The sequence below is a fragment of the Diorhabda carinulata genome, chromosome 2 (genome assembly GCF_026250575.1).
Source record: "Diorhabda carinulata isolate Delta chromosome 2, icDioCari1.1, whole genome shotgun sequence".
In the NCBI taxonomy this organism is placed as follows: Eukaryota; Metazoa; Arthropoda; class Insecta; order Coleoptera; family Chrysomelidae; genus Diorhabda; species Diorhabda carinulata.
Window position 1 is genome coordinate 30,536,319 of NC_079461.1, and position 21,144 is coordinate 30,557,462.

The following is a 21,144-nucleotide window of genomic DNA, read 5'->3' on the forward strand; positions in this document are numbered from 1 at the left end:
GACGATCATGTAAAATTGGATTTTCTATTGCGGTTCCAACACCAAGAATTACCTTAGTCCCTTGATAGGTGAGTTCGAGATATCTCTCAATTTTTTCAACAGTTACTGAAAAACAGAACCTACCGGCTCGTGCCTCATTACCAAGTAATATCCGTTTTCTATACCAGCGAAACGCAGCTGCTCTCGAAAGACTTTCATCGCCAAATAGACCTGGTAAATGTTTTGCTGGAATTACCATTCACGTAATAGTAGATCATTTGATAGCAACGAATTAACTGCAGTTAGAGCTTACTACTTAAGGATGGTGACTTATTTAAAAATATAATTCTAGTTTCGATACATCTCAAAATATACAAGCTTTCGTATCCACATGTAGATGAATATCTAATCTATCTAATATCCATGCCAAGATTATAAAAAAAAATAGAAGAAATCCACATTTTATTGCATTTCTTCTGTTTGGAACGTGGTCCAAAAACCATAGTCAATTAAAATGTAACGTAAGGTACCCAGATTTATAACTCAACGACATTAGAAAATTAACTTGCATTACAAGGTAATAACTTGCCTAGAATTCATCACATAATTTTAAATTTTATGTTCAAATAGGTTGATTATATTAGAAGATAAACACTATAATTGCATTATGATGTTTGAATTGATATTTGTCAAATTACATCGAATATGTTAATTTTTAAATAAAGACGAAATAATATTTATTCGGTCGCTCTATATATTCTCATGATCAATTGTTACTAAAAAATAGCGTATTTCGTTTCTAAGGTGTGAGGTTATGTTTGCTAGATAATGCAAATATTGAAATATGCTAAAAAAACTGTAAAGGTCGAGTGAAATGTTGCATACAGGAGTAACGGCGTAATTTAAATAAATGAAATACCACGTGTCAACTACTCCGGTTTATTGTTGTTGTTGTATGAATATAGTGTAGATATTCTATAGTTGGGGGCCATTTCGATAAAAAAATGATAACGTTCAACTAATCAGTTCAATAATCTAGATTTTTAAATGAAGGATGGTAAAATCAAGTGTTGAAATCTTATATACATTCCGTCAAAAAAGTAACTAGTTACAGATACTTCGATAACAATCGATTTCTTACTTTTTGTTAACCAACAATATCAAGTTTTCATTAAACTTGAGAATAACTGTAAATCCACATTTATGTTTAATCAAAAAAATTAATAAAATAAACTTATTCAGTTTTTTTGTGGGGGTTGTCTAAAAGTTTCCTAGCTCAACGTTAAGATGTCAGTACTTACCAATATAAGTTAAGAAATGTGCGGTATTTTGAATAACCAGTTACACCCTTTGAATGGTCAGAAATTGGTCATAAACGGCCAGTACTGAGGGTTATTAAGGTAATTTTTTCAAGGTCATTTAGAAAATTTAGCACCTCGTTCGTTGATAAATCTGCTGCTTATACAAATATATTTAGTCACTTTAATTTATTATTAAAAATAAATTTGTCATTATCGTAACGTTAATTGTATCAGAGTAGAGAGCCCTTACTCAATTTTTTTTAATAAAAAAATTTAATGATTGTTAACTAGCTTAATTCATAATAATTTCACAAAAACATGAATTTGTTTAATTAGAAATATTTCATTTACATAAAAAATTACCATAAGAATCAATTTCTAAAATACATTCATTATAATTTCAATTTTTCAACTCTAACTTCATATTTATCCTACTTACACTATTTCTTCTTTTATTCCTCGGTTTTTTTTTACATTTTTATTGGTTGATTTCTCATATATGTATCTTTCCTAATGACGATCGCACCAATTTCTGATAATTGAGGGATCATCTGTAATTGATAAATCATTATGGGCGGTGCAGAGCAGAATTATACAGAAAAAAAGCAACAACTCAATCGGTCCTTTGAAAAGAAAATCATTTCACGAGCACACTAACATTTTGTTTGTTGTGCACCTTGGAAACGTGAGCTGTGGGTTTCTTCGTTTCAAAAATGGCGTGGCTTGAACTTGAAAAATTCCAATAGTTGCTGACCGAGATCCGGCTCGAAGGACCAAAATGTTGAAAATGATTAGCGTTCAAATCGCATGTTTTGGAAGTATATCAATCGAATTGGAAAGATTCGACATTTGGTTCCAACGCATGCCAAATTGTATTGATCTTGATTGAAGAATATTTTGAAAAACAATAAAGCCATACCAATTATTTGTTTGTCTATATTAACCTTCGTACATCGCTCAGGCTTTGTTCTGATTTTTCAAAATTCCTTCACGAGATCCACATTTTCTAGCTTAATTTCTTTCTTGTTCCGGTTTTTCCTTTTGTCCATTCAGCACTGCTTCTAAGTATTGCGGCCATCTTTTAACTTTTTCTTGTGGATCTGTTAAAAGCCTTCTCTCGTTAAACCTGATTTAATGTACTGGGTAATTAACTTTTTCTTCTCGTGAAAATTTCTCAATCCTTTGTTTTTCAAGTATTTTCAATATTTTGTAGTTTATTGCGAATGTATATTCTCTTGTGAACATTATGAATTCAAAAAATTCCATTCCACAAGAGAAAATATTTCTCGAGTTGTTTGTACTTTCGTTCGAAAATATTTTCGATGTACGAGGTCTGGATATTGAATAACGAGACTGGTTACGAAAAAGGGTTTTATTGTAAAAATTATTCTACATTCGAATGCTCCTTTTTATTATACTCCGCTCCTCTCGCCACACACCTTTTCATACGTTTTTTCCAATAATCGAAGCAGTGCTGGAAGTCTTCTTTGATGAGAGCCTTTAGGAGATCTGCCGTTTTTTTGCTTTACCGCTTCCATCGACTAAAATCGGGTTCCTTTCAAAGCAAATCTTTTTCTAGCCTTTTTAACTTTTCAAGGAAATCTGAGCAGTCCTGTTGTCGCAAGAGCTTTTTGCTAGAAGTCAGATTTTTTGGCACCAACTTCGCACAGACTTTTGTCATGTGTAATTCCTCGTGTAAAATTTTTCTAACCGTTCCTCGGCAATTATCCGAATGCTCAATCGACGATCTGCACGCTCGATTTGGTTTTTTTTGGTCCCTGTTTCCGGAGTTAAAACAGTCACAGGGCGACTTGGGCGCTGATCATCTTCAGTGCTCCATAGGTCCTCACTAAATCGCTTATACCACTCAAAAACACGTGTACGAGATAGAGTATTGTTCCCATAGGCCTCTTGCAACAATTTATAGTACTTAGTCGGAGTTTTTTTCAATTTAACAAAAAATTTTAGATTGATACGTTGCTCCTGTTTTTCGTCACACATGGTTATCATGAGACTTTGCAGGTAAAAAATGTAATTCATTTTATATTTTCAACATATTTCCAGAATCTATAAATCTTATTTGAATATAAATTCTTCGACTAGACATATTCTCGAGGTGAACGTAAATATTACAAAGCAATAAATCGATTCTTCTAAAGTAAGTTCGAACTAATTGTTTAACCTCGAAAAGTTCCAATAAAAATATAAATGATGTATTGAAGCTGAAGAACTTGACCTACTTCAAACCCAAGATATATTTATGAATAACATGATTTTTCGTTCAATGTTCTGAAGAGAGATAAATTTTGCTGACAATTAAAAGGTTAAAATATTTAAGTATCACCAAACTCAGCTTTAACTTTCCCACGCAAAAACGAGTCAATTATACCATAGATGTTTACAAATATCTAAACATACAAGAAAAACATTTATACACAATTAAAAAAGATACTAATACAACTGGAAATATGCTTCTAAATTGTGTTATATAAATATTGAGACAAACTTGTTTGCATAGGGCCAGGGAAAGTGAAAGAACAGATATAAAAGTGAGGAGATATCTGAAATATTCATTGGTCATTGATATTTGAAAATGTCGGACTCTAGATTTGCTTACTCCTATCGGCAACAGCTCAGGCGATCCTTGCAACCAGATCCATTTCTAAATCCACAAGTGTTGCGCACTTTTCAGTGTACATCATATTATATTTTGTTGTATATAAATTTCTATAGATTCCTTGCTTCAGATGCTCATTATTATTTGCAATAATACAGAAGAGCTCTGTATAGTCATAGATAGTCATCTTAAAAGTTTCCGAGTTAGGAAAAAAACATTATTTTTTTTTTCGAAATCATTCCAAATTTTCATCAAAATCTTCTTTTAAAGCGATCCTCCAACTTTTTAACCATTTTTCTTCAAAATAGGGATTTGAGTATGCGATAACGAACTAGTCTGATGCAAATCTCTCTCTTGCAATTGCCATTTTCGGTGCAGGTGCGTCTTTTACAATCCAATGTCTTCTTTATTTCAGAAGTGTAGAGGTAGATCCAGTGTCATCTGCAGTTGTAAATCGAAGAAAAACTCTGACCTGGAAAATCTTCAATAGATTGCATAGTTCAGTCAGTACGTGGCAAATAGATTCTTTTGATATATGGATAGCCTCTTCTATTACAGATTTTCCATACAGTGTCTAACTTACTCTTTCATTTGGGTAGGCGAATTGCATTTAAAAATCAAATATGTATTGCAATGTAATGTCGAATTTTATAATTCTATTATATCCAAAGCAGGACCGAGATTATCAAAAGCTCGATATAAAAAATTCATAACAACTCACTTATACGATTGTGAAACAGAAACTAAGCATCCAAAATGGAGCTGTGAGATCTTAGCAACCCATGTGCGGAATTTCGATCTTATTAATTGGTCAGTGTTTAAAATTTATTATCAAGATCGTATCGTTGAGAAATGTTAGGTTATCATTAACGAAAAAAAATCCATCTATGCGCATGCTTTAGACCGGTTAATTGTATCAGGCACTTACGCACAGCTCATTAGTTTCAACCGAACGGATTGGGTAAAATATTTTTTTGAGAAAAAAAAAAACTGAGACATGTGGGTGATTCCATTATAACTGTGATATTCAATGTCCTGTATTGTTTTTTTGTACTAGTCATTAATTAATAATCAATTAATAAAAATTTTGTGTTAATTGAATAATTCTTAAGATATTTAAACATTATTTTTATACAATATAACTTGCCACTTAAAGAAAACTTATACTACATCACTTGAATGTCAGTACCGTGTCATGTCCATTCCTAGAATTTACCGATAAATTATTAATTTTTTTTGTCGTAACAAATGATTAAACTAATTACCTTATAAATTCTAATGTTTATGATCAAACTGAGGAAAATTGATGCACTTGTTGTTTAATATCTTAAGTTACCATGTCAGTACCGTGGATAAATGAGTCAGTACCGTGGAACTCAAAATCCGACATTTGTGTCTTGCTCGTGATACTTTGAAGTTGTAGTAAATTCCTCTTAGAGTTTTATTTTTACAGTAAAATAGATGAATAATATGCATAAAAAAGTTAGAAAAGTTAAATTTTAAAATCTTGAAATTTTGAATACAAAAAATCACAGTTAGAACGGAATCACCCATGTATCACTATCAAATATATATTATTTTAAATTACATAAACGTCAAAGTGCATAGTTGGGATTTGGGGGACGCCCAGGTCATTTTATTGCTTCCTATTTTGATAATTAAATTATATTTTCAGCACACGAGAGTAACCACAACCCTTTCCTCGCGCGTTTCCTAAGCTAGACCATTTCCAAAATTGCAGACATATATGACTCACCCTAATTTTTTTATTCCAAAATGTTCCTTACTTTCTGAACAGCTCTCGTATTATTAGATAAATTGAATAGATGAAAAGAATCGTGTTATTGTGGAATAGGTGTGAAACGACTAATTTATTGGTTCTAATTTAAAATTCTGACTAATGTGACACGTACAATAGTTGAGACGAGCTAGTAACATGGTTTATCTTGTAGCAAATAAATAGTACTCTTATTTTACATATGTATCATTTATCACTTTGTTATCTATAATATACTGATCGTTGTTGAGCAATAGCAATATTACGGATTGTATTTTAGTATATATGAAAAAACGAGTAATATACAACGTGTTTATATAAATAAGTAGTTTGAAAAAATTAAAATGAACACCCCCGCTTTTATGCCCAGACAACGCTTAAGGACTTATTCAGGTAAATTTTTTTTCTGAAAAATTGTTATCTTCTCAAAAAATATTTTATGCATAGATTAATTTCAACTTGTGACTTCAATATCAGTTTTATCGTTATCAAGGATCGAGTTGTTTTCATTAAATTATACTTTAAATGTTGTAAAAGTACTCAATTGTGCAGGTATTAAAATACGATTGTTTCTTATAGTAGAGTCACAAGATTTATGTAAAATTGTGATACATTTGTCTGAGAGCCTTAAAAACCTAGAATAAGACGGGAATTTCGCAGAGCCAAAAAAGCTTCCGAATGATTTCGAAAATCGCATCATCCAATCGAAACAACCAATTGAACCTCCCTCGTAATTGCATTCTTATAAATAATAAACTATTATTTATTGACTGAACCAACTATTTTAGCACTTGTCCGAAGAACTAAAGCCATTACTTGAAAATTTTCAAAGTGATTGGCTCCTAACTCCCATTCTTTATGAAGACCAGATTTTGGTTCTGAATAACTTGATGTGGCGGTTCGTTGGAGGCGAAATTCTTCAAAGTACTCTTCAAAAGAAGCCGATGATATCGATTCAGGGTATGCCTCAAGAGCGGCTTTGAAAAAATGTATTGGGGTCAAAGATAAGGTTATGTTAATCTTTCCCCAGGATTGTAAAAACTGTTTGATGTACCACACTTTTGGAAAAATGCCAATTAGCATTCAAATTAACTAACTAAGTTTCCTTGATATCTGGTAACGATCCGGAACAATTCGTGCAACTGATAGCTGAAGCATTTGGCGGAAATGCAAAAGCCTAGAAAGGATCTTTTGTCAATAAAGAAATTTTTATTGCAAATTTGAAAGAAGAATCTCTTATAGGCAAAAGATTAGTATACGATTCTCTATTTGTGGACTAAAAAATGTAGATATTTCTAAATATATGATGCTCAAGATATGGCGCAATAGGAAAGGAAAAAAGGAAGAAATCTGCTGAAAAGTGAGGAAAGAGAGAAAAAACTGGAAACAAATAAATCCTTGACGACTATCAAAAACAGCTTGTAGCGGTGGAGCAAAAATTAGTTTATTTTCATTATACTTGTATCTTCTAAAATAAATATTCATTATCAAAAAAATTTCTACCGGGAAAACGTGAAAATCAAATCTGAAAAAACCGGGAGAAAGACGGTAATTTGATTTTGAAATTTTACTAGACACCCTGTTCTAGAATCAGAAAAGACAATAGCGAAATGCGTAAATACTGTTGAAAATAAGTTTCTCTATTTGTTTAATTTGTAATAAATAAAATTCGTTATCTATTTGAGAAAATTTATTGTTTGGGATACTTTTTAAAATAAATCCGAATCGTTGATGTAAAATTTATATTATCTCTCAGTCACTTGAATATATTTTTAAAACAATTTTTAGAAGAATTTTATACGTGCTAGCAGGATACAATGAAAAACGTTTCTAGTATACCAGGTGCTTCAAAATGTATAACGGAATTCAACGCTTCATAACATTTATTATAAGAGAACTATGGATAGTACACTGAAAGAAAGAGCAATTCAATTTAATTTCAACTGAGGCAAGAACCGTAGTTGTTAAGTACCCAAATAAGTACCGGTAACAGCTCCTTCACCAAAAAAGACATACGACTTTAAAAATAAATAATAAAATGTTATTAAAACCACATTTATCATTGGTTTTGGAAAAAATTTATGCACCAAAACACATCGGTTTTTGTATTTTTTCAATAAGAGTTATCTTGACGTGTTTAACATCAAAAATTAGAAGTCTCAGTGACAACGAGTTTTCGCCGCGCTTGGAAATCATCATCGACGAAACATATTTTACTTTTGATGGGAGTGAAACGGCGAATAATAATTTTGGTCAAAAAGGCGATGAAGTAAATTCAGATTTCAAAAAACACAAAAACTTTAACTCGAAAGTGTTAGCATTGTCGTTCTTCAGCAAATTTTTGTCCTTCTAAGAATTCTGTAACCGCCAAAATATATGAAAATGAGTGTGTTAGGTCTAGATTAATGAAGTTCATAGAGTAAAACCACGTTTTTTTTGTAAAAAAGCAGTCTATTGAAGAATTACTGTTTCTTTTTGAAAAAGAATGTCTCTTCTGCAAAAGATGGTTTTTTTATTCTTCAAAAACTAGTGACGGTTCTTAAAAGACGGTCTCTAGCGAGAAATAACGATTCATTTTTGAAAAAGACAGCGTCTAAAGACAAATCAATGTTTGTTTTCAATTCCACATTATGGGCATCACGGACGACCCAGAATGCCGCTGTTGCATGGTCTTCCTCTTCCTAAAATGCAGACCACGTCATCTGTAAGTGTCCAGCATTCACACGGACGATGTTTAAATACTTGGGCAAGCCTCACAGTTTGCCTAGTGACGTCAAAAGGCTCAAGACGAAATATGGGTTTTTGAAAAGACATCGGCCTTCGGTAATTTCATTTCGCAGAACTCCAATTTTTATAAAAATTAAAGCGGTCTAATCCGTAAAGCTAAACTCTCGACCATTAAAAACATCAAATTATGATCAACAATATTATCCATATGAAATTTAAATCAATCATTTCCTACTAATTGACTAGTTAATTAAATAAAGTGGATTTTTCAATTGATTCATATATTGTTATCAGAAGTAAGCTAGCATGCAAAATTTGCATCCGATTATTGATAATAATATGGGAATAAAAAGAAGAAATAAATAATTTCATCTATGAAATTTGTTGTTTTCCAGATTGAAATTGTAATTATACTATTATACAATAAAACATTTTATATGTAATTGTGTTCAATTTTATCACCGAATTTAATCAGTCTAGATCAATAAACTCTCGTTATTATTTAGGACTGATAAGATGAAACCACTCCACTTGAGAATATTCGTAATAAATAGTAACATTCAAAATATAAACAAACTAAAAAAATATGAATAATTCATAGATGAATAATGTTTTATAGCAAAACTATTTTTAATAATTTTTTTTATTGCAGGTGCTCACTTACGTCAAAAATCTCTCGATCCCGAACGACGCAGACAATCAATTGGACCAATTCCGAATATACACAGAGCATCCGATGCTTTCGTAGATCCATACCACGCAGCGATATTATTCAGAGATTCCAGAGGGGTAAGTTTCCTTTCAATACTTTCTATGTTCTCTTTTAATTTTTAAAATACTGGGTGTTAGAATTTAAACAACGATATTTGATGTAACAAATAAATTCATTGATATTCGCTGCAATGTCCCTGCGTGCTTTTTTGCCAGGCATAATCGGACCACAGATTCATTACGAGTCGCCTCAGCTTACCTCCTTCATTGATTGAAGTTCTTTGATTCTGAGGTCTCTAGAGAAGTTAACTGACACCAAAAATCCAGTTCGATATTTGTCAAACGAATTATTTGAGAATTTTGGCACCAAAATCTGGCATTGTATTTAAATTGCGCAGAGCAAAAGGGATAAACTCAAGTCGAGTTCATTTTTGAATTTCCCCCTGTAGCGTTTGAGCCCCACGCTGGGAAACACGGGCTTAGAGGGTTTAGACATCTGTGTAGAATAGACAGCAATAAGTAGATCGACAACCTAGAGAAATTTTAAGAAAAAAAAAATAACGTATAACCAGAGCGAGAGCTTTTTTAGGACGGGAACTCTTTTAACGTTATAGTCCATATTCATTTAATTGGCCACTGAGAATTTCTTCAACTTTTGAAAGTGCGGCCAGGCCTTTATACCACAATGGTTCCAACTTATTTTCTTGATTTAGTTGCTATCCGCATTCAGTTGGTTCAAATGAAATACAAATTGGCTCAGTGGCATTTTGCCACATTGCATTCATAAATATAGCGCGTAAAACTTTTTGTGATTTAGGTTTTTTAGCATGTAGGAATATTGCTAGAATTGACATTTTTTAGACCTTTGTAAATTTCTTCTTTGTCACTGGTGCTCGCAAAAAATTTAAAGAATAATTCAAATCTTGCACTATCAACATTATTTTTGTCTATATTATACATTTCGTTGGTAAATCTTTGCATCATAGATCTGTTTTCTCTTCGTCATTGATGTCTTCCGGATCCGTCAAATGTTCAAACATATTCTGGTATTCTTCATTCTGAATTAAAATGTTGAATGGTTTAATTTTTCCTTAGCGAACAAAAACTGTTGTATAATCAGAACCTGTGAAGGCATGGAAGCCCGGTAAAGCTCGACAGAGTGATGGACCTAATTCTCGTGCAAGATCTGTACAACTTATATAATTAATTTCTTTACCTAATTTATTTGTTATCCATATTTTTTGGTTTTCGAATTTGTGAATATTTACGAGACAAATTATAAACGCGTCAGTATCTTCATATTTAATGAGAAATTTTTGGTTAACTGAACATTTTTTTTAAGTGGAAGAAAATTCTCGGTATCGGCCTCTTCGTGATAACGTATATAATAACGTGATAAAAACAAATATAATATTCAAAAATATAAAGATGCAACACTTCTTTCCAAAATAGAAAAAGAAATATTCGACACCTGAAGGAGAAGCAGGCTGAAGGGACAGAATAGCTTCTACCTTCTAAAATGCAAAAAAGACAACCTTACCTGAACTAGAGAAAAGTAATAAATATATACATAGAAATCATGGAGAATATACTGTACTGTGTACTAAACTATGTTATGTATGTAAAAAAACATTAATAAGCAAAAGTAATTTACATTATTATTATTATTTAAGTAATATACGAGATCATAATAATTATATAACAACGGTAATTCGACAAAAACATTTACTCCAAAATAAATGTATTGAACATCGATTGTACATTTTGGAGTAGATGCTAATATAGTTTATGCAATTCAAGGTGGTATGTGGGATTTTTCCGGCAGCTTTTGAGCGCGCATACCAAGATTTTTAAAAATTACGTAAAAATGAATAAAATGGAAAAAATTTCCGGCAAAAAACTAGTTTGCGCGATTTTTTTCTAAAAGCGAATAAACTTTACTGTCGAATACATTAAAAAAATTAATATCCGCGATGACGGTAAAACATTTTTTCATTTTTTTAATAATATTGTTTACATTGTTTCGGCAATAGGAATCCACGCATACCGGGCTTAATTTATTCCTATACTTATGTTCTATTTATTTGAATAAAATTTTTTTGATTCTCCGCCTATTATCTGTCAGTATATGGAGTTTTTTTAACGTTTGTTAACAATAAAAACCCACTTCAGCGTTTCGTCAACAATGCGAATTTGTAAAGCAGTTTTCGATTTTTGCACTGCTTTCATAGGAATTTAAAGACGAAATTTATATCAAATATAATTTGTTGCAGTTACCAGTGGTAGATCCGTTTCTTGAAAAAGTCAATTTCTCCGATTTGGGTAAGTATATTTTTTCCATCAAGTTCATAATTTAATTTAGTAGACAGCCTATTACTCTAACTTTAGTACATTTAGTTACTAAGAGTACCGTCATCTTTACATTCTTTTCTTCAATTTGCTTCGTTGTTTGTTTGTTCTTTTGTGACGGAATCCCCAACTTAGCGACACAATTTTAATTTGAATTTTGAGGAAACTTAAACACCTCAGACTTGAAAGACTTAACTTAAAATGGATATAATTTGGTTTCCAATATTTTATTTTGGTTAAAAAAATTAATTAGTTGGAATAAGCTCTTTAATTTTCCTCGTGAAAATGAGTATCTTTTACCCAAATGCGTACTTTCGATGCTTGATAATAAACAATTGATATATAATATTTGTTTCGAATATAACTTTCAGCCATCCCTCAATTTGCAAAATTTACAAGAAATGGCTGAATGTACCTATCCAGTGAGGTACTTTCAACCATGCAGTTAGGCACTTGCTAATTATGCGAAAGGATCTTTAACAGGATGTTATAAATTATACCTGAAACGTCCCCTTTTCTCATGTAGACACCACTTCGCATCGAACTTTTGTTCGTGCAGTGTCAAATTTGTAAACTAAGATTATATTATATACTCGATAGATCTGCCACTCTGTTTAAAAATTTGATGACAAAGTTCGATCCTAGCGACATCTCTCAAATTGGTTTAGTACCAAGAAAAAAGATTTCTATAATTAAAGATTTGATATAAGGTTCATATCCATGCTAATTTCGCGGGAAATTTAAAAATAAATAGAAGCTAGTTGTTTACAAGAAAATATAAATACTTGAAATTAAAATGCTGTTTACATGAAGTATTTTGTAAAATATTTTGGTTTCATTTACAATTTATGTGACAACCAGGTCCGACCACCTAAATTTTACAATTAAATGGTTTATATATGATATAGGTAGATGGAATATTGAAACACAGGATGATTATTATAATTTTTATTTTGTTTTTGACATTTTATAACTATATTCACAAACAAAAATTTTCCTTCGCACTTTAGCAGGCTTAGGACTGTCAACAGTGAGATGTTGGAGTGTTTAAAAAATGTTTCTGTTTGTACATGGTACATACAATGGTATATAAAAGACTGATTTTATAACCATGGTTAATTAATGATTACCATTGTCTTTCTTGCAGCTTTCCCTATATTTAACATATGCCATATTCATCACAACATCATAGTCTTTATATTGTTGATCTTTCGAAAATTTTATCAGAAAAACTTTTAAAAATATCACAGAATTTTGCTGAAGGCGCACATAAAACATTTTTTTTATGTTCCCTAGAATATATTAATGAAATTGCTTTAATTAATTCGTTTGATAATATTATATTTTTACACAAGTGGCATTTTGAATTCATACTTACAAGGTTCTTCAACAAGGGCTTAAAATAATTTAGCTATCTCGAATTATTATTAATGAATATTAAGAGGAGCTTGACGATTATTATTATAAGAATGGTCGAACTAACATCATTGGTGTCAATCAATAACAAATTTTTCTTTTCGATGGAGCAGAGTCCGGATAACACATTTGAAGACATTGCTGAACTTGTACAGTATTTTTTTTATCAAGAAGCAATGATAAAATAACACACGAAATTAATTTGAATCAATTGTTTAAACAAAAACTTTACACAGAAAATCACTATTCATCGTTCAGAACTCTCGTGTAATCCAGAACTCTTTCGAGCACGGTAACGTCTCATTATTGTTCAGTTCCATTTGTTTGCATCAGTTCTTTGGATACTTTTCGGTGAATTCCACTGTTTTTTTTCTCTGTAGCCGGTTTAAGGGATTTTTACCATCAAAATATTGACTTTAGTTTGATGAAACCCAAAAGCTTTTATGACCATCGTAGTTTTTCATTACTAATTCTCTTTTTTGTTAGTAGAAATCATTTCATGGGGGTTGATTCATGAATTTAGAGAATTTTTCGATGTTAACTAACCAGAACTTTAGAACTATTCGTTGACGAGTATTTAATACTGCAGAACTATCGATGAAAAGTATCAGGAACTCTAGAACTATGCTATAAAAACTCCTTTCAAACTATGAGACGCTAACTTCACACACGCAAAAACATCAACGCACTTCACTAATGTGCAGATCTTTTCAGTATTTTAGTTGACTTAGTTATTATGTTCTCCTCGAAAGAAGATATTTATATTAGCGACGATAGTTAATTAAAAAAAACTCGCACAGAAATAATAATAAATTATTGTTATTTCAATATATTTCGACAAACTAAATAAAAACTTTTGACCACGTTTTGATATCATCGGGTCCACTGTATACCGGTGTAATATCATATATCGCCTAATTAATGATATTAGGGTTACTTCATACGAAAAATAAATATTTTCTTATTGATTTAGTAGATTTTGTGTGCATAATCACACGTACTAATCATGTGTTAATGTAACAATAATTAATAGAGTAATCACCAGTTTATTTTTAACTGACGTTGTTTAATCTCGTCATTTTTGTTATAAATTTATTCGTTCTGGTTATCATAATGATAAAACTAACTATTTGATCTTCAGTATTATTCGGTGTTAATTCGGCGCCAACGCGTTATATTCTCGATATAAAAATTCGTTCTCCTTTTTAGTGTCTGTTGAAAAAATGTTGGTGAGAATATGGATTTCGTCATCTAGTTTAGACAAGATGCTTATCCTATCAAACATTCTCTTGTTTGTAGAATTTTAATGCATTTCTTGATAAATATCAACGATAAAATATGTATTTCGTCAAAGGGATTTGTTTATTCCGTTCAGTTCCGTTGTATCCACTAGTCGTATAAGTTTTATTATAGTGATAATAATTTTTGATGCTTCGATTTAACTTTTGAATGCTTTGGGATTAAAACCGACTTCATCGTATCTTGATGATGAAATATACAAACAAATTTATAACTCGGCTATAGGAGCTTACATATAAATTGATATATCGCACAATTTTGTAACTGAAACTGTCATTAGCAAATTTATTTCATACCGTTTCCGTTATGTAGATAATTGCAGTACTGTATCTAAAAAATTGACATATAAATAAAATATGTAATTCGTAGAATAAAGAAATTGATTGTCTTTATGTCACAATCAAGAAAATAATATACGAAACCAATTTAATCATTCAATTCATGTCATCATATCTCACAAGAAAGATTGGTGATTATTAATTTAGGTGATGAAGGTATAAATGTATAATATCTCTGGCTCAGAAGAAAAAAGGATATTTGATGAAGGCGAAGCTCCAGAATTACTAAAGTCAGCAGTGTTGTACCTGACAACATTCCAACAGAGATGCTAAAGCTTATAAATGAAGAAAACATAGGAATATTAGTCAAACTCTTCATTTTCATTCAACCGCTGAAATTCCAGAAGACTGGGGCTGAAATCCGAATTCATAACTTTGTCAAAAAAACAACGTCCAAAGCACTGTAGCGACTATAGACTGATAAGTCTTATGAGTCACACTATAAAAATATTCTTAAGAATCATCCACGCTAGAATCAGGAATAAGTGCGAAGAAGATCAAGACGAAACTCAATTCGGCTTCAGAAACGGGTTGGGAACACGAGAAGCACTTTTTGTACTGAGTATATCACTACAAAAATGCCGGGACCAACGGAAAGATGTATTCGCAGTCTTTATCGATTACGAAATGGCATTCGATCGAGTACAACACGACATGTTAATAATATATTAAAAAGGAGTTGATAGTTCCGACGTAAGAATCATCGAAAAATTATATTGGCGCCAAATAGCGAGCGTTCGAATTAACGGAAAATCGACAGAAGAATGCAAAATGTTAAGAGGAGTCAGACAAGGTTGCATACTCTCACCACTTCTGTTTGATTTGTATTCAGATAAGATCTTTAAGCAAGCTAGACACAACTTATACGCAGACGATACAGTTGTACTGTGTGACGACTTGAATGGACTGCAATGCCTTTTAACCCCATTGACAAAGTGTGAAATCTTCATCCATCGATTTGAACAGTTCTGTTAAAGAACTGGCGCACAACTGTAGTGAACTTTGACAGTAAAGACTTCAGATTTCCTATAACCTCTTAAAAAGAAGTCTAATGGTGTGGAATCGTGGGGCCTAGAGGTGTGTCCCGTTCTATTGATCCATCGAATTTGAACAGTTCTGTTTAAGAACTGGCGCACAGCTGTAGTGAACTTTGGCAGTATAGACTTCAGATTTTCTATAACCTCTTAAAAAGAAGTCTAATGGTGTGGAATCGTGGGGCCTAGAGGTGTGTCCCGTTCTATTGATCCATCGAATTTGAACAGTTCTGTTTAAGAACTGGCGCACAGCTGTAGTGAACTTTGGCAGTATAGACTTCAGATTTCGTATAACCTCGTAAAAAGAAGTCTAATGGTGTGGAATCGTGGGGCCTAGAGGTGTGTCCCGTTCTATTGATCCATCGAATTTGAACAGTTCTGTTTAAGAACTGGCGCACAGCTGTAGTGAACTTTGGCAGTATAGACTTCAGATTTTCTATAACCTCTTAAAAAGAAGTCTAATGGTGTGGAATCGTGGGGCCTAGAGGTGTGTCCCGTTCTATTGATCCATCGAATTTGAACAGTTCTGTTAAAGAACTGGCGCACAGCTGTAGTGAACTTTGGCAGTATAGACTTCAGATTTCCTATAACCTCTTAAAAAGAAGTCTAATGGTGTGGAATCGTGGGGCCTAGAGGTGTGTCCCGTTCTATTGATCCATCGAATTTGAACAGTTCTGTTTAAGAACTGGCGCACAACTGTAGTGAACTTTGGCAGTGATTTGAAATTTGTATGTTTTTCGAAGAGGGAATTTATGCAATTAATTTTTTACAAAAATGCAAGGAGATTCTTCGATGCAATTTAAATTTTTATCAGACCATAATGAAAAGTTGTCGATGTAGTTTTTATTTGAATGATTTTTTTTCATCATTTATTAATAGATGTGAATCTACTATTATTCTCTGAATAAGACATATATGTATGTATGGATTTGGGGTATCGTATACACTGCGACCCAAAGGATCTATTGCGTCCCCCTTTCTTGCTGAGATACTGGAGACCCCAGTGTTCACAGCTGATCCAACCCACTCCATTTAAAAAATCTAGAATGTGGGGATTACAGTCAATTGCCACAGATCTTGGTCTTCGAGAGTATGTGAATAGAGGTTGAGGCTACGAATGAATAAGACATGGTTTTTAAGGATAATAGTTGTGTTTTTTAAAAATTTTATATTATTTAATTGTCTAGAAATTTCCCAGTACAACATTTTACTACTTCATTGTTAAAATAATTTTTAAAATCTATTTTCTGAATGTTATAATTGGGACAAACTGTAAACTACTCGTCAGCTGTTTTTCTTTTTGATTAAATAATGTTGGCACGGTCCGATGCAAAATTGAACGAAATAAACATACCGTCGGCATCGACACACTGGCAAGCTCCATGCTAATACATTTTATGACTGGCTATGGCCACTAGATTTCTAAATCGTTGGCTGGCAATATCCAATAATAACTCACTTGTTTATTATATCTACTCGTAGCATTATATGTTTACGGTTCTTAGTTCGTTTAGTGTGCAGGTTAGTCGAAAAAGTTTTTATTTTACCGAGTTATTTTTTTTATAAAGTAAACACAAAATTAAAAACGGTATTCGATTTTATTTCCGTTGTCGGTTGTCAGTGTTGTGTCGCATCGCTTTGACACTGAAAAATTATGTCTAATTATGTGCAAAAACTGTTGACAGACGTTCATTGGTAATTTGGCACAAAGATTTTTGAATTGAAAGTATTTCAATCAGTTGTTTGTATGCAGTTTATTTTAGTATCTGTATCTAATTAAGCTATTTAAGTTTGTTGTTGATCGTTTTCTCATTCTGGTCTATACTATACTAGATAATATTTAGATTTTCGTGGTTGGAAATAATACAATTTTTTATTTTCGTCACCTCTTTTATTATAAAATTTATTGGACCAAATCTATTTAGTTACTGAAGAATTGAAGGATGTGTTTCATAGTATTTGAGCCTTTTCAGGAACACATCATATCCAACAAAGTAAACTAGCAGGAAATAAAAAAATAAATCGTGTATAATTCAAAATTATATATATTTAAAAATTTTTTTAACATTTTTACATGGGTTTGTTGAGCTTATTGTACCAAAATAAAATTATTTTTATTTTAATTTTGTAAATTATTATAAACGTTGTTTGAGATGTTTATCAATTGATTGACAAACGATATGTTATCAGGTGTGAAATTATCAATAAAAATTAGTATTTTATTTTGCGCCAAACTACCTGGCGGCTAGAGAGATAGTAATAAAGTCTATTAGTCGGACAGTTTATTGGTAGCAAATTATCTATAATATAAAATTTATTAAGAATGTGGGGACAAAAAATCCATAAATTTTTAGACAGTTAACAAGTAGAGTAGAGTAGAGTTGAGTAGTGTTAAAGTAGAGAATGTTTGTCGTAATTTGGCACTTGTCAAATGTCCCAAATATAAACATTACGTCTTTGTTAGAAGTTTAGTTTCAAATACGGAAAATCTTTAAAAAAAAACGAACGTTTATCTCTTAGTAAGAATGAGAATAGCGAGACAAACAATTTACGGTATCTGTCGGCGTGTTGACACAGGTATTTCGATTCAAAGAAGTCAGGATCAGGCAGAAAAGCGAAATAAATGTTAAAAAAGAAGAGGGAAATTTTGGTTAAAGCGGCTCACGGAAAAATGGGAGACAGTTTGCGAAAATAGAACAAAAAAATCAAAATCTATAAGAAATATGTAAGCAACATTTTAAAGGAACAGAATGTAGTTAGAAGGTCAAGAAACCCAAATATTCTGAGAAGCAACAAATTGAACAAAAGTCACAACTTATACTGATAACAGCCCGGCAAATATCAAATTACCATCTACTTTTTATAGTAGACTTGGATACTGTCGTAAAAAAGAAGGGATTTGATTTGAACACCTAATAAGATTAATAATAAGTTATTGGTTCCTAATAATAATTTTTCGTACGGAGAACGTTCCCGTAGAATAAAATCCTGAAGTTAGAATTATGTAGTCTTGACGGTTGTATTTGTAGGTTCTTCTATTATCAAAAACAGTTTTATATAAATATTTTGGAGTAACGGTGCTCGCTGTTTTATGAAGACATACCAAATCTATTAGAAAAAATCCTAATTGAAAACAGAAATATCGGTTTCCTTACTTTATAAATACGCTGTATAAACTATTAATATAATAACGATGTGAAATTTTCTTAATTGTCTGTTTATTCACTTTTTCAGTGATTAAATTATATTTGTTTTGCGCTTTCCGTTTTTACTTTTTTTGACTATTTAAGTAAGTATTTTAGTGTAATTACTTATTTTCCGCAAAAACTACTAAAAAAACATCATTATTCGAATATAATAAAGATTATAATTGTCTTGTTAAATATAGCATTTTTGTATATTATATTTTTCATAAATCCTTTTACTGATTCCAATTAAAGTTTAACCAAATACGAGGGTTGCGGCATATGTAATAGCAACTATTGTAAATATGTCATGGATCATCATAAACGTACAAGTGTCGCGTGCAAGCATGGTGTATATGTAGAACAACAGATGGATCTGTGTTAGATAGTAGTATCGTATCGAGGTCTGTAAAATCAGTCAATTGGTAAGTGTCGTGCGTAAAAATTGGAACATCCACCGAATTGGATATATTAAAGAACCACTAAGTGCTAGAAGATTTGCAACAGGAGAATACATGCTGAGCGATTATATATGCGGCAAATGCTGTGGCTGATGGTATTCAATGCTTGCGTGTGTTAACAGTAGCAGAGGAGTACTTTAAGTGTGTCATGTCAACTTGTGTATTTTGTTATTATTTAGCACCGTGTATACTGCAGTAATAAATTAATGTGTTACGATCTTTCAGCCTTATTTATTTTCTACAAATGTAATTAATACCATGCCGTTTTCATACTTATTTTTTTTACCAAATTTCTAGCGAACTGCGTAAAAAGGTCGAATAAGTATTATTTTTGAAAATATTGTTAAACGACTTTTATAATTTCTTTTTATATTTTTTTTTTGTGTCATATTTTCCAACCACACTAGTATCTTCAAAAAAAATAAGTTGCTACGACTCTCGCCCCAACCCTCGTAACTTTAGTAATTATATTGAAACCCCATTATTTGTTCGTCTATGTAATCTCTCGAATACTCAGTTTTTTTGGTTTGAGGAAACAATTATTTAAGTTCGAGAGTTTTTTTTGTGAAAATCAAACACTTATTAAACAATCAAAGATGAAGAGGCAAAAAAGGTACTTTACCGATTATTTTTCAAATTTTTGACCAATTCATCTTGTCGATATAAAAAAGTTATATAGAATTTCAAAACAACATTTCTGAGTATCGGTAGAATGGATAAGTTCTATGTTATATATTTCTTTTCATTTTTAATTTGTACAGAATTCTTATAATATAAAATAAGTGGGGGTTGCATCTTCCACCTTTAGATATAGGGAGGGATGTCTCTCAGTGAAGGTAGCTATTCATTCTTCTTCCATTATTCCTTTTATATTATTTTCCTATTGAAACGAGTTGATTTTAGGATTAAATTATTAATGATATCTTAAGGCCCAATTTTACAAGTGAAGTATAAACCTCAAACGTCAGTTTAAACTTCAGACATCGACTTTTTCACGTTTCATAGACAGCGTTTACCGACAAACTACGGTTTAAACATTACCGGCCGGCTAGATGTAGTTCAAACTTTAGTTTAACATAAAATGGAGGATCCGAATCCAACTTTAGCGAATATTTTACATTTAAACAATATTATAAAGGGTTTTGATAAAATGATTCAAGATGAAAACGATGATTATGTATCAATATTGAGGACGCACCGAGAAAACAAAAAGTTGTTCATCGTAGAAGAAATCTTTTAATTGCCCCACCTGTTTTTTAAATTAGTTGTACTTCTATCGCAAACATTTCTTTTTATTTCTTCACAAATTTAACCAAAAGAACTACTTCATCTTCAGAGAAATTGCAATCTGTCCTTGGTCTGAAATAGAGCAATCTTGTTTATTCTTCAGTTAAAACCATAGTTTAATCTTTAGTTTAATCTCCAGTTTTACTATAGATTGTAAAATTGCCCCTAAATAGACGTTTCGACCTAATTTCGGTCTTTAGCAAAATATAATTTGACATTGATACTTTGCACAATCCTACCAACCAATAGATAACCCAACAGATGAATATCAAACTGTTCAACCACGCTACAAATGTTTCATACTTGTCAAACTACGAAAGAGTAGCAACGATTAGCATAGCACGAACAATTCAATAGAATTAACGTATTTTTAGAAGAAATAGTGGCGCTTCATTGACTTCACTTAACGCTGTAAAGTCGCCCCATTGATACTTTCATTCGAAAATTTCCAAGTGCCAAATTATTAGTGACACTACGATCTTGTGTCAATAAATGCAAATTTTGTTTTGTTCAGTATGTGATAATTATAAGGTATTATAATAAGATTAAGATGTGCCCTTTTTCCGGGCATGTCGAGGACAATACGTCTTCATGTCTATTCCGGACAATTTTCTATTCTTCTACCTCAAGAAGATGAGGAAGTGTACAAGATTGACGAAATAA

The 21,144-nt window shown here is 31.7% G+C and overlaps 1 protein-coding gene across 1 annotated transcript in view; it reads left to right on the forward strand.

Annotated features, from left to right (window-relative positions):
• LOC130890904 (uncharacterized) overlaps nucleotides 1-21,144 on the forward strand; it is a 113,293-nt gene that overhangs the window by 70,963 nt on the left and 21,186 nt on the right. The window contains exons 8-9 of the mRNA XM_057795312.1: nucleotides 9,054-9,190; nucleotides 11,386-11,434. Coding sequence (XP_057651295.1) covers nucleotides 9,054-9,190; nucleotides 11,386-11,434 — 186 coding nt within the window. The remainder of the gene's footprint in view (nucleotides 1-9,053; nucleotides 9,191-11,385; nucleotides 11,435-21,144) is intronic.